Source organism: Artemia sp. Qi Xiang Cuo, chromosome 14 (assembly GCF_049724085.1).
Source record: "Artemia sp. Qi Xiang Cuo chromosome 14, ASM4972408v1, whole genome shotgun sequence".
NCBI classification, from domain to species: Eukaryota; Metazoa; Arthropoda; class Branchiopoda; order Anostraca; family Artemiidae; genus Artemia; species Artemia sp. Qi Xiang Cuo.
The window spans coordinates 39,317,760-39,332,430 of NC_142807.1; the positions used below are offsets into that span (position 1 = coordinate 39,317,760).

The window sequence follows — 14,671 nt, forward strand, 5'->3', positions numbered from 1 at the left end:
GTTTTAATTATGCCCTGGGAACATATAAGTTTTTTTTTTATAGACGGCATTGTCGTAAAAACTTCAAAAAGAAATCATTCGATTAGAAATTAAAACGGCTAGTACCCTTTTTAATAGTCGAAAGTGATTGAAGGACAAGTAACCCCCCCTCTGACGGCCACCATTTCCCCAAACACATCCAATTAAAATTTTGAGATCGCCATTTTGTTCAACGTAGCTGAAAGGTCCAGAAAATATGTCTTTGAGGATGACAACTCCCTCACAGCCCTCAGGGCATGGGTTGTAAGTTATGCCCAGGGACATATAAGTTTTTTATAGAAAGCGTTGTCGTCGTTGAAGGCCAGAGCATAATTTGCACTTTACTGAAAAAAATACAAATGAACGTGCATTGTCAGTTTAAAATACATATGCTGGTATTTAGTACTCAAAATGTTAATATTAAGTGATTTATTAAAGTTATGAAAGTAAAAAAATTTATATTTTTTCCAGTAAAGTGTAAATTTTTTTCTGGCCTTGGGAAGGCATAAAGGGTTTTGAGCCCTACTCATGTAAATATCTGCTCATTTTGAGTTTGACTCGGTGATCTATTGTAATTTTTGTTCGTTTTGGGTTTCATTTATTTATCGATGCTGATTTGTGGTAGTTTCACGCTTGGTAGATTATTTGATTTTATTTTTGCTCATTTTTGGTTAAATGGAGTTCTTTATTTTTCTTTGAAAAACTTATTTTGTGGAAAAAGTTTTTTTTTAATCAATCCATATAAGTGGGGATAGAACGCAACTCTGTTTAACTCCTGATTTTATACGAAACCAGGAACTAACCTCATTTCATACCTTAACCACGGCAATGTTATTCTCAAATATGGCACTAATCACTTGAATGTATTTATTTGGTATACCATACATGGAAGACTAAAATATCCTTTGAATGTTGAATATCTTATTATCGAAATATAGCATAATTGGAATGCTTAGTATTAAACCTTTTTCTGACTCTCTTTCTAATTCAGTTTCTGTTGGTCGTGAAGTTAGACAAGATGGGGTTTTATCCCCTTATATTTTTAACATTTGTTTGGCGGAGTGTCTTTGTTCACTATCTACAACTCCTATTTCTTGGGGTCGGGATGTGTCTTTATTGAATATGCTGATGATATTATTTTATTTTGTCGTTGAAAAGCTAGTATAATTAATAATTTTAACTACCTTTCTAGTAAACTTAAAAATAGAGGCCGTTTTAATAGTGTTCTAAAATGTAAGTAATTTCCCATCAATGGCAATAACCGAGCTGAACTAATTTGCGACAGGAGTATTTCTGGGGTTACCTTTGTTTATCTGGGGTTAGATTATTATGCTTCAGCTCAAAATTCAAACTTGATTCGAAAAATTCGAATGTTCAAGAAAAAATTAGAAAGTCAATTTCTTCAATAACAGGCTACGTGGTATCTATCGTCGAGAAATTTTAGGTACTCTTTTTAACACAGTTGCCCTCCCGCATGTTATCTATCCTTCTCTTTGTTTTCAAAATCTAGAAATTCATGATTTTTATTCAATTCGTATTTGCTATTTTAAATATTTTTACTCGGTGTTACAATTTGTTTAAATAGCACTGAATTAGTTTTGAGATTTATAATTAAAGAACCGATGGAATTAGCTGATTAAGATATATAATTTTTATCGTATGTCTGAAAATATTCCCTCTACGAATTACCTTTTCCCTTTTCTCCCGAATTTAAATAATGTTTGACATTTTAATTACTTCTTTATGCATTTTATTCAGTCATGTTTTGAAGCCTATTGTAAATTGTTGCTTTGTTTCATTTGCCGAAGTATTTTTGCAATTTAATTTACTTATTTTATATAATTCTTGATTTTGAGGGAAGCAAATAAATAAAAGTGTTACTCAATCTTTCTTTTTTTTTAAGAACCTTCTAAAACATAAAAATGATCAATTTAGATAAAATAATATCAGTATGCGTATCAAATGGCATTAAAAATTAACTGTAGTTTAAATCCTACTTAAATTTGGACAGCTCTTATTTTGCACTTGGTTCATTTTGAAACTGACACTCTCCCCTCTCCATTTTGGTCAATCCCCTGAATAATTTAGTGACAAAAAGACGGTTCTGGATTAGGTATTTCCCGGAGACAGGAGAAAAACATTTATTGAATGTACTTCTGTTCAGTTATCTATTCATGCCCTTGTCTTTCTTCACATACTCTTTTGACAATAAAAATGTCAATTGCATTACCTTCACGGGAATAATTTGAAGCTCCAAGCCAACAAGAAATCCCAAAGTTCCATGGGACCATGGTAAGCAATGGTAGAGGTCGGAGTATTCATTATCTTTGGTTGCCTTTACCAAAGAACCATCTCCAAGGATCACCTCATATGATACGACGGTCTCTTGGTACAAGCCAACCTGCAAAAAGCGGAATTTTTAAATCCAAAATAAGCGTGTCCCGAAATGGCTGCTTAAATAGCTTGAACATTCCATCAAATGCAAAAATGCTGCATCCCGAGAATAGTTTACAAAAATAAGGTGAAAACTAGGCATTTCAGATCAGGCAAAGATACCGCTACAAAAATAATCTTAAACACCCTGGGGGTTGAGGTGTGGTCAAAGTGGAGGCATTAAACAGAGCTTGGTAGAATATAAGTTTTTCATTCATATGTTGGCCACAAGTGACTTATCACCACGAAAAGCTTACGCCACTTGCAGCAGCAAAATTTAGAACCAGTTCAATAACTGATTCAAAATTCACTCGGTAAAAAACGACTATATGAATTTTTTCTATCCTATGAAAGTTTCGTGACACATTTTCTCTCATAAAAACATAAGTTGCTTTGACTTCACACTTTTCTGCAATTTTATGAAAGATAATTTTGTTGAGACTAAACTGCTGGTATTTGATTAGTGCTCGGTATTTATGATGTTATTGCTTGAATTCTTAATTTCAATATGTAGTCTTGAGGATAAAAAAGAAGAACAACAGGCTGTCTACTTTTAACAGAGTTCGGATAAAAGTTTCGAGTTAAAATTTAGAGATCTTTCGATTGTGCAGTCTACTGTTCTTACATACCATCGAAATTTGAGAACTTTTTAATTTTTCATCTTCATTCTACAGTAGGTATTTGCAATAGGCCCACTTGGGTACTGGGCATTTAGCATTCCTTAGGGTACAGCACGGTCATTCATGGATTTCTTGCAAATGAAATGAGATACTGCTCCATTCTTTCATTTGATGGTCTTTTTAGTGCGATGATGGCTCTGGAATTCCTTGCACCAAATAAGGGATTTAAGATTTGAGAGCTTGTTTTGACTTGCTGCTGCCAGAAATTTCTTGCGAATGATAAGTATTTCCTCAGCTAACTCTTAATGATTTTAAAAACTTCAGCACACCGCTCCTCCGGCACTGTCACTCTTACATAAGAACCCTCAAAGATAGAGGTTCAGTTTTGGCTTCTGGCTGAAGAAGCAGGTAATCTACTTAGGAAATTGTAGAGGCTTAATGGCAGGCTCATTTGTTCTGGTGAACCTACAGGAGACTTACGCCTTGAAGTCCAGCTACTTTTAAAGATGGAAGTCATCTTCAGCAGAAATCTGACGGGTTCAGCCACAGATAAGGAACTTCAGATCTACAACCCATATCCCTTCAGAAATACGAGGATTTTTAACAACTTCCCCCTAAAAAAAAAAAAAAAAAAAAAAAAAAAAAATCAAGCAGTACCCTGAGTTTGGTCAGTTCTATTATTTTTAATTTGCTCTCACCCCCTCAAAAATGTCCTTCTTCTAAAATAAATTGGTGTGTATGTGTGAAGGACTTTATAGAGTGCTCGCGGCCTCTTAGATTTCTTCGAATGCACTGTCATAGCCTTACTCTGCATCTTCTCTGAGGCTGCAAAGGCCTGTTCGATACTGATATATTGATATAGGCCACACCCGTTTTTTTCGTTTTTTCTTCAGAAAGACCATATAGAACAATATATATTTTACTACAAACAATCTAGATTGTCCCAATCAAAAAGTTTGAAGAAAATGTATGTAAACTGTTAACAAAAATTTTTTTCGAGCCGGACAGCAGTAGGAAACCAAAAAAGAAAGTCTTAAAAAAAAAAAACAAAAAAAACGAAATATCGATAATGCTAATTCTTATTCTCAATTTGCAGCACTTACTTGACTTGATAGTTTTAAACTAATTGATTCTCTTCAATTAAGCAAGGACAAATAACGAAATTTATTTTGCAAGTCTTATAATGCCTATTTTCAACCAATCTTGATAAGAAAATACAAGAAGCTTAGCAATTTGTTTCCTTACTGCTGAAAAAAGGGGTGATTTTCACTTTTTCAGATTTAGCCTCACCTGTATAAATAATGTTTATGCCTATTTTTTTGAACGGGTTATCTTCAGCCGTAGCAAGGATTCAATTTTGATAGGGACAGTGTGCTATTATGGGAGGATTCCAAATACGAAGGTGTTTTTACTGACGTTACACAATCAAAAATTATCCGTGCTGGATATATTTCTCACCAAATCATGACAGGAGTTTTATATTCTATGAGATAGTGAACATCTTATGCTGTGCACTATTTTCTACTACACTTTGATCTTTGCTAAAAAGGCCGAGAAGCGATGCACTATTTTTCTGTTTTGGCTTTATTAAATATAGTTCTACATATTTAGCCTGTACGACGTCAACAAGAACGTATCCAGGATTTTTGAGTGGAGGGTGTTGTTAAAAAATGAAAAACTTAAGAAAAAACGCTTAAAATTTTTTTTATCTTCATTTTTGTTACGTTTTTAAAAGTCGGATGAAAATTTCTGGGGGGGGGGGTCAACCCCTCCACCCATGGATACCACCTTGAACGTCAACTTAGAGATTTTCAAGCAAATCGATACAGCAATAAATACAAATAAATAAAATCAATTTACGGCTTAAATAGTCAATTTTAGAACCATAAAAAAATAATAATAAATGTAGTCAAAGATGATGCCCGTATTCCATTACGGTTATATACTTTTAGATTATGGACTTCTTTCTTAGATGTTGCAAACAGTTTTAATAAAATAGTAAACTTTTCATTTATATACCAAGTAAAAAAAATTACTTTCATTGCTTACGTGCTAAATGTTTAGATGGCATTTAAGTATACTACTATCAACAATTATATTCTACATGACCAGCAAGGCAATTCAAAGATGACGAGAGCTTGAGCTTGTATCTATTAAATAAAAAAAAAACAAGTTTTTTTTAACTGAAAGTAAGGAACGATGTTAAAACTTAAAACGAACAGAAATTATTCCGTATATGAAAGGGGCTGTACCCTCCTCAACGCCTCGCTCTTTACGCTAAAGTTTTTATTGTTTAAAAAAAATAGAGTTGTGAAAAGTCAAACTTTAGCGTAAAGAGCGAGGCGTTGAAGAGGGTACAGCCCCTTTCATATACGGAATCATTTCTGCTCGTCTTAAGTTTTAATGTCGTTCCTTGCTTTTAGTTAAAAAAACTTGTTTTTTTTAATTTAATTTTTGAAAATTTCTGAATCATTGCAGGTTTTGATTTTGGCTGATCGTATATAAATAATATAAACAAAATTTGCATATGAATGTTGATTTTATTTGGTTAATTGGCTCTCTCGAAACATGTTTAATTTATTTACGAACGTTTTTATTAGTAATAAATATACGTAACTTACGAATTTACTTACGTAACGAACTTCTATATTCATATATTTTTAATACGTATATTAGGGGGTTCACCCCCTAGTCAAAACCTTGCTCTTCAAGCTAAAGTTCGAATTTTGTTCCAGTTCTTTAAAAATGACCCCTTAATCACAAAGGCCGTTAATTAGAATAAATAGCTCTTATGAAAGTACTAAAAATCTTTGGCTTAAAGAGCGAGGTATCGACTAGGGGGTCAACCCAATCATATACGTAATAATTTTTGTTCGTTTTAATTTTTTATGTTGCTCCTTAGTTTCAGTTGAAAAACTTATTTTTTAAAATTTAATTTCTGATCTTTTTCTTAAAATAATGCTGGGAAATCCGGCGCCCCTTTCGTAGCAATGTCCCTTCCCCCATGAAAACTTACTTCATAGAAAGATCCTCCCACATAAACCCCGGCCCCCCCCCCCTCCACTACCAGAAAAAAATCCCCTCTGAAAACGTCTGTATGCTTCCCAATAACCAATACTATATGTTAACATTGGGTAAAGTTCATAACATTCAGCCCTCCCCCCGGGGACTTCGGGGGATTAAGTCATCATAAAAGACATAGTTATCATATTACCGACCCTGCTGAACAAAATGCCTATCTCAAAATTTTGATCGGGTGACTTTGGGAAAAAATGAGCGTGGGAGGGGGCCTAGTTACCCTCCAATTTTTTTGTCACTTAAAAAGGGCACTAGAACTAGAATTTCCGTTCCAATGAGCCCTCCCACAATATTTTAGGACCACTGGGTCGATACGATCACCCCTGGGAAAAAAAACAAATAAACACACATCCGTGATCTTTCTTCTGGCAAAAAATGCAAAATTCCACATTTTTGTAGATAGGAGCTTGAAACCTCTAGGCTACAGTAGGGTTCTCTGATACGCTGAATATGATGGTGTTATTTTCATTAAATTTCTATAATTTTTAAGGGTTCTTTCCCCCCTTTTTCAAAAATCAGCCAAATTTTCTCAGGTGCGTAACTTTTGATGGGTTGGACTAAACTTAATGAAACTTATATATTTGAAATCAACATTAAAATCTAATTCTTTTGATGCTTCTATTGGCATCAAAATCCCGTTTTCTATAGTTTCGGTTACCATTGAGCCGGGTCGCTCCTTACTTACAGTTCGTTACCACGAACTGTTTGATTACATTAGAATGTATTGGTAAAGAGGCTTTTTCGTTTCAAAGTAATATTAAGTGCTTACGTGCTAAATTTGTAGATGACATCTGAGTATACTACCATCAACAATTATATTTTACATGACCAGCACGGCAACTCAAATATGAGAAGAGCTTGTATCTATTAGAATGTATGGGTAAGAGGCTTTTTTGCTTCAAAATAGCACAACCAGTTTTTGTATGGTAAAATTTTTCTGACTATATAAATGTAGTAATATACAAGACTTGGTATTTTCAAAAACCCATTTGTTTCTTACTTTTTTGGAAGTTTCGATGATTCACCATGGCAAAAACCGCATCTAAATCTAGATAGACTTTCTTAGTAACCACATAAATTACAGTACTCAAAATAAAAACTTGAATTAGCTGCTCTTATGGCACTATAGATAGTTTCATTGAAAAACTTCACTGACCTTTCCTTGAAATACACTTATAGACTTAAGAGGGAAATCAGCAACTCGATTTACTGGATTCCTTAATATACTGAATTTCCTTCACTTAAGAGTAATCTGAAAGGTACTCCTCGGTTATAGGAAACACGCCCAATAAGTGAAGTTGGTTTAATGCCAACGATATATAACAAAACATGATGATAAAATAATACTTTAGAAACAAATTATGGAAACCTAACCCATCCTGACCTAACCTAGCCTACCCCCTCCCCTCTAACGTGCAAATATGTAGCCCAAATTATACAATTCGAATGCATTCTGTCTAAGTCCAATGCATTGTATCAACCGTCACTTGTTTTGTATTTATGAAACCGGTTTTCTGAGATATAACCTAAGCGTAACTCTTGAATGTGTTTCCAATAACCGATAAGTACCATCTAAAATTACAAACAAAACACGAGAGAGGTTCATTAATATACTGACTCCCAAAACTGGTTTTTCGACATGCGTATTTTTTTCTAAGCATGGCAGAATATTCTACGCTTACTACATTAGCTATTTTGAATTTGTAATGCTACGTAATTACAGAAATATTAAGTACAACAAACTTCATTACCTTATGTGAATAAGTAGTCATACCCACACCAAAAGCGAGTCCTCCCAAGGTGGCATCGGCTATTTCCAAAGTTACGGCCAGTGTATACCCTTGAAAAATGCATAAATATTTAGCAACAAGTAAAATTATTGGGGGTATAGTTGACATGTTATGCTGGCCCACGGAAAAATTTCCATAGCATGGTATTCATAGCTTCATACCACTCTACTAAAGGGTATCAGCCCCCTTTATACAAAATTTCGAATAGCTTCGTGAAACGTCAATTCTTAGTTGTATTTTTTCATCATGATTCAAATAAGAGTAGAGCTGAAACTGTCATGATCGTTTAGAATAAATCAATTGAACAGATATAACATGATGCAGTTCTGTATAAACTCGAATTATATTCACACCAAAAAGCTCAGGCGGCAAAAAAAAGAAAAAAAAAAGGTTGAGGGTAATAATTAGGCTACTTATTTAATTTTGGTATTACTTTAGCATAAATGATTATAACTCTAAATTTCAGAGGCAGGCTGGGCCGGGGGACAAGGGGGCAGCAGCTCCCCTGGGCCGGTTGGCTTTGGGCCGCATCAGGTCGGTCGTTAATTTTTTTTTTACGTACAAAAGTGCAGGCAACATAATGTTCAACAAAGATTCTGCTTGACAATACATCGATAGTGTTATTATAGGCCTACGCACATATTCAGCGTAGATACCAGCATCTTGCCCTAGCAAGGGGCAGATGCTGCAGTCAAAAAGGTTCGTTCGTGGGCTGAAATCAGATAAATATAACCCGGAGGTTATCACTTGACTCAGAGGTTGGATTTTTGTGTGTCATTCATAACAACCTTCACGGTATCTTCAATACCAACGGCCAAGAGACATGAGATAAATAGAAATTCTAATTTAAGGTCATTTAAAATACTTAAGAGGTTGATTAATAAAAATGAAGCACAAATAAATATTTTAAGAAAACTGGTGAAAGTGAGAGTCGCAACAACTAAAGAAAAAGGCATGGAACAAACGACAACAAGAATCACATTGTATTATAAACGAAATTTTGAACGACGATCTGTGGTTAAAATCTGGAAAAGATGTATTTTTTATCTATAACTTCTTAATTACATATAGGATCGATATAGTTCATTATAAGAAACAAACCACTGCATATTATATTAAAAGACGATCCTTAGAAGAACGAACTATTGTATATATTGGACTTAGTTAAATGCTTGATTCTTTGAGGTTCGTCTCTTAATATTCTAAAGAAGAAAAAGCCGTAAGCTTTTTCCTGTTTAAATCAGGCCTGTTTAGTAAAGTAAATTTAATAAAGAACAAACTCTAGTCTTATTAACCAAAATATTAAATTAAATGCAAGTTCTGACTAAGCATAATCGTCATATAAATGTTGATATAACATGCGTGCATTGAGACAAGAAAAATCACCATACAGTCCCTTAGCTTTAACAACAAGGAAAGTGTATTTTCTTGAAAAACAATCGAAAACATCTTTTTTTTCGTTTTATAGGAAAGAACGAACTCTAGCGGATAATCATTGTTTCAGCATCACAGTAAAAACTGGACTGCGTTGGTTATATATATTGATGTATCAGTGTTCAATTCTGTAGGTAAACTTAATGAGACACATTTTTTTTTAAAATTACATAGAGCCATAGACCTTTGACTTTTTCTTGGTTGGAATAGTAAAAGACAAACTACAGGGAATCAGGCAGTGAAGTCAGTGGCATATGGCTCCATACCCCGAAAAAACCTTTCAAAAGACGCTTGTGTTATATATTTTTTTTTTTGGTAAAGCCTCAGGTAATTTCGAAGACCACACTGCCTTTCCATGACACTGCATATCAGTGCAACAAATACCACAAATAAATTTTGTCTTGTTTTTCAGGATGGGGGACTGTAATTCTCCTTTATAAGGTTTTTGACCATGCTGATTCCAATGTTGCAGCTTTTGTTTCGACCAAACGGCAATTTCAAGGGATATTTATCGTTTTTCAAAGACACCATAGTTTTCTTTTCGTCGTTATAAACTTTCATTTTTAAGGTGAACAGAAAAAATAGTTACCATTCCTGAATCACTGTCCGATGGCAAATTTTTCATGATTTGACAGTTTTTTTCAAAACAAGTTTTTAATTTTTGGGTACTCTGGGAAGTGGCTGATCTTTTAATTGGTTGCACCTATAGCTGCAACCATGGTTCTAAGCTAGGATAGCAAAAGACAAGCAAAAGGGGAAAAAGCAGTGAAGGGCTTTTCTTTCTTTTTCTTTTCTTTCTTCTAAGAAATCATGCGACCGCAATTACAGCTACCACTGCAACCACGATCATGATCTTTCATATTATCTTTCATTTTTACATCATCTTTCGTTTTTACTTTTATAACTATGATAAATCAAATAATTTTAAAATTTTGATTACTAAATATCAGTATATGTATATTAAAGTGACAATGCGCAGTCATTTTTATTTTTTCAGTAGAGTGCAAATTATGTTCTGGTCTTGGGAAGGCATAGGGGTTTTGCGCTCAACTTAAGTTAAGTTCTTCCCGTTTTAAGTTTGACTAAGTTATTTATGGTAATTTCTATTCGTTTAGGGTTTCATTTATTTGTCGATGCTTATTTGTGGTAGTTTCGAGCTTGGTAGACTATTTGATTTTGTTTTTGCTCATTTTTGGTTTCATGGAGTTCTTTACTTTTCTTTGAAAAACTTGTTTTGGGGGAAAAGTTTTTTGATTTAGTTTCTGTTCGCTTTATTTTCACATAGTCTTTTCATGGAAAAAGAAAATAAGACTTTAAATCTTTGCGTTTCTTAAGACTTTATAGTTTTGCCTGTTATTTGTATGCTGGAGAAAAATTTCCAGCAGTTTTGAACAACATACACCCTTTTAAAAATCTGAACACAAATAGTACTGTTTAACTTAGTTTCATACCTCCTCTAGTTGACCTGAAATAGAAAACTTGATACCATTCGCAAAAAAAATCTGTTTACTTTCTTTGATAGCTTGGATACACTTACGCTATTTTGATTTGGTTAAATTTTAAGAGCAGAAATAGCCACGAAAGTTTGAACATAACACCCTCAGTCGTTCTTGGGATACTGAAGAGATGCCTTATTGGGAATTAGCATTATCACAGTGCATTTTGATTTAATCTTAGGGCAACATTTAGTTTTTAAACATAATGAGCAAATGGGAGGGTGGGAGTGGAAGGGGGATTAGTTGCCCTCCAATCACTTTCGACTATTAAACAAGGCATCAGCCCTTTCTATTTTCAATCGAATGAGCCCCTTTCGAAGTTCCCACGACAACTCATTCGATACGAAGTGCCCTGGTCTAAACAACAACAAAAACAAAAAATATTACTAATCACTTTTGATTATTAAAAAGGGAACTAGCCCTTTGAATTTCAAATCAAATGAGCACTTTTCTGAAGTTTCTACGACAACGTCTTCTATAAAAACCTTATATGCCCCCAGGGCATCTCTTAAAACCCTTGCCCAGAGGGCCGTGGCGGAGTATCTTCCTCAAAAACATTTTTTCTATGTTTGTAAATATTTTCTGTAAATCAACTACGCTGAACAAAATGGCTATCTCAAAATTTTTATTGGATGTGTTTGGGGGAATAATGGACGTGGGGGGGGGGGGGCTAGTTGCCCTCCAATCACTTTTGACTATTAAAAAGGGCACTAGCACTGTGAATTTCCAATCGAATGAGCTTTTTTTGAAGTTTCTACGACAACGCCTTCTATAAAAACATTGTATTATGCCCCCTGGGCATAACTTAAAACCCTTGCCCTGAGGGTTGTGGGAGAGTATCCTCCTCAAAAACATATTTTCTATCTGGAAATCAATTACGCTGAACAAAATAGCTATCTTAAAATTTTGATTGGAGTGTTTGGGGGAATGATGGGCGTGGGAGGGGCGAGTGGCCCTCTAATCACTTTTGACTATTAAAAAGGGCACTAGCGCTTTGAATTTCTAATCGAATTAGCCTTTTTTGAAGTTTCTACGACAACGCCTTCTATAAAAACCTTATATTTTCCCAGGGCATAACTTAAAACCCTTGCCCTGAGAGTTGTGGGGGAGCGTACTTCTTAAAAACATATTTTCTATTTGGAAATCAACTAGCCTACGCTAAACAAAATGGCTATCTTAAAATTTTGATTGGATGTGTTTGGGGGAATGATAAGTTTGCGGGAGGGGCTAGTTCCCCTCCAATCACTTTCAACTATTAAGAAGGGAACTAGCCCTTTGAATTTCCAATCGAATGAGCCTATTTTGAAGTATCTACGACAACGCCTTCTATAAATACCGTATACGCCCCCGGGGCATAACTTAAAACCCTTGCCCTGAGGGTTGGGGGGGAGTGTCCTCCTCAAAAACATATTTTCTATCTGTAAATCAACTACGCTGAACAAAATGGCTATCTCAAAATTGTTCGGCGATGTGGTGAAGGAACTCCGGGGTGTGGGGTGAGGGCTAGGTGCCCTCCAATCACTTTTGACTACTAAAAAGGGTACTAGCCCGTTGAATTTCCAGATCAATTAGCTTTTTTGAAGTTTATACAATAACATCTTCTTTAAAAACCTTATATTCCCCCAGGGCATAAATTAAAACCCTTGCCCTGAGGGTTGTGGGAGAGTGTCTTCCTCAAAAACATATTTTATATCTGGAAATCAACTACGCTGAACAAAATGGCTATATCAAAATTTTGATTGGATGTGTTTGGGGGAATGCTGGGCGTTGGGGGGGGGGCGAGTGGCCCTCTAATCACTTTCGATTATTAAAAAGGGTACTAGCCCTTTGAATTTCCAATTGAATTAGCCTTTTTCGAAGTTTCTACGACAACGACTTCTATAAAAACCTTATATGCGATGGGCGTGGGGGGAGGGGGAGGCTAGTTGCCCTCCAATCACTTTCGACTTTTAAAAAGGGCACTAGTCTTTTGAATTTCCAATCAAATAAGCCTGTTTTGAAGTTTCTACGACAACGCCTTCTATAAAAGCCTTATATGCCCCCAGGGCATAACTTAAAACCCTTACCCTGAGGTTTGTGGGGGAGTTTCCTCTGGGGGAGTATCCTCCTAAACAATAAATTTTCTATCTGGAAATGAACTAGCATACGCTGAACAAAATAACTATCTCAAAATTCTGATTGGATGTGTTTGGGAGAATGATGGGCGAGGGGGGCTAGTTGCCCTCAAATCACTTTCAACTATTAAAAAGGGCACTATCCCTTTGAATTTCCAATCAAATGAACCTTTTTTGAAGTTTCTACGACAATGCCTTCTATAAAAACCTTACATGCCCCTAAGGCATAACTTAAAACCCTTGCCCTGAGGGTTATGGGAAAGCGTCCTCCTCAAAAACATATTGTATATCAGGAAATCAACAACGCTGAACAAAATGGCATCTCAAAATGTGCATTGGAGATGTTGTGGGAAATGTTGGGCGTGGGGGGGCCAGTTGCCCTCCAATCCCTTTAGGCTATTAAAAAGGGCACTAGTCCTTTGAATTTCCAATCAAATGCGCCTGTTTTGAAGTTTCTAAGACAACGCCTTCTATAAAAACCTTACATGCCCCCAGGGCATAACTTAAAAATTTTGCCCTGAGGGTTGCGGGGGAGTGTCCTCCTCAAAAAGATATTTTCTATCTGGAAATCAACTACGCTGAACAAAATGGCTATCTTAAAATTTTGATGGGATGTGTTTGGGAGAATGATGGGTGGGGGGGGGGCTAGTTGCTCTCAAGTCACTTTTGACTATTAGAAGGGGTAATAGCCCTTCAAATTTCCAATCGAATGAGCCTGTTTTGAAGCTTCTAAGACAACACCTTCTATAAAAACCTTATATGCCCCCAGGGTATAACTTAAAACCCTTTCCCTGAGGATTGTGGGGGAGTGTCCTCCTCAACAAGATATTTTCTATCTGGAAATCAACTACGCCGAACAAAATGGCTATCTCAAAATTTTGATGGGATGGGTTTGGGAGAATAATGGGCGTGGGGGGGGGGGTAGTTGCCCTCCAATCACTTTTGACTATTAAAAGGGCACTAGCCACTCCAATTTCCAATCGAATGAGCCCTTTTCGAAGTTTCTGCGACAAGTCCTTCGATACGAAGTGGCCGGGTATGGAGAAAAAAAAACCAAAAACACATTATGCCTACATCGTTCTTTACTATGACTAAACTGTACCTCGGGTTGAATAACGAGGAAAATTCAATAGTTTAAAAAACAAAAAAAGTGACCTCAAGCACGAAGTTCTGCATCAGCGGCATCTTTTTTTCGTTTTTTTTCTTTTGCTAGCACGGCATCCAGGTTGCAGCGGTAGCTAGCAACCTAGTAAGAGACGACCACGTCCAATACTAAGTTATTATATATTATATATGGGATCGGTATAGTCTGAGTTGCAGCATTAGCTAGCAACCTAGAAAGAGACGATCACGTCCCATTCGAAGAAATACAATAACCCATAACTCTAAAACTAGTTTTAAAACGTGACACAAAGTACACTAGTACTAGTTTTAAAACGTGACACAAAGTACTGAACCGCCTTGTCCAAACCCCTTATATGGGAAACTGACAGTCTCTTGGTTTGAACAACAAAGGAAATAAGTTAGCTTGAAAAACAAGAAAAGTGGCTTGAACTACAATAATCGGCATCGAGGGCATCCTTTTTCTGTTTTGTGTCTTCTCAGCTAGCTGGGCACTGGAAAATCATAGAGAGCTGTCTAATGGCTCTCTTTAAAGGAAATTGCTACATCTAACACCTTTTGTGATT

The 14,671-nt window shown here is 35.6% G+C and overlaps 1 protein-coding gene across 1 annotated transcript in view; it reads right to left on the reverse strand.

Moving 5' to 3' along the window:
- LOC148944449 (delta(24)-sterol reductase-like) overlaps positions 1 to 14,671 on the reverse strand; it is a 247,858-nt gene that overhangs the window by 37,707 nt on the left and 195,480 nt on the right. The window contains exons 4-5 of the mRNA XM_089100299.1: positions 7,901 to 7,989; positions 2,249 to 2,419 (exon numbers count right to left, since the gene is read on the reverse strand). Of these exons, the coding sequence (XP_088956425.1) occupies positions 2,249 to 2,419; positions 7,901 to 7,989 (260 nt within the window). The remainder of the gene's footprint in view (positions 1 to 2,248; positions 2,420 to 7,900; positions 7,990 to 14,671) is intronic.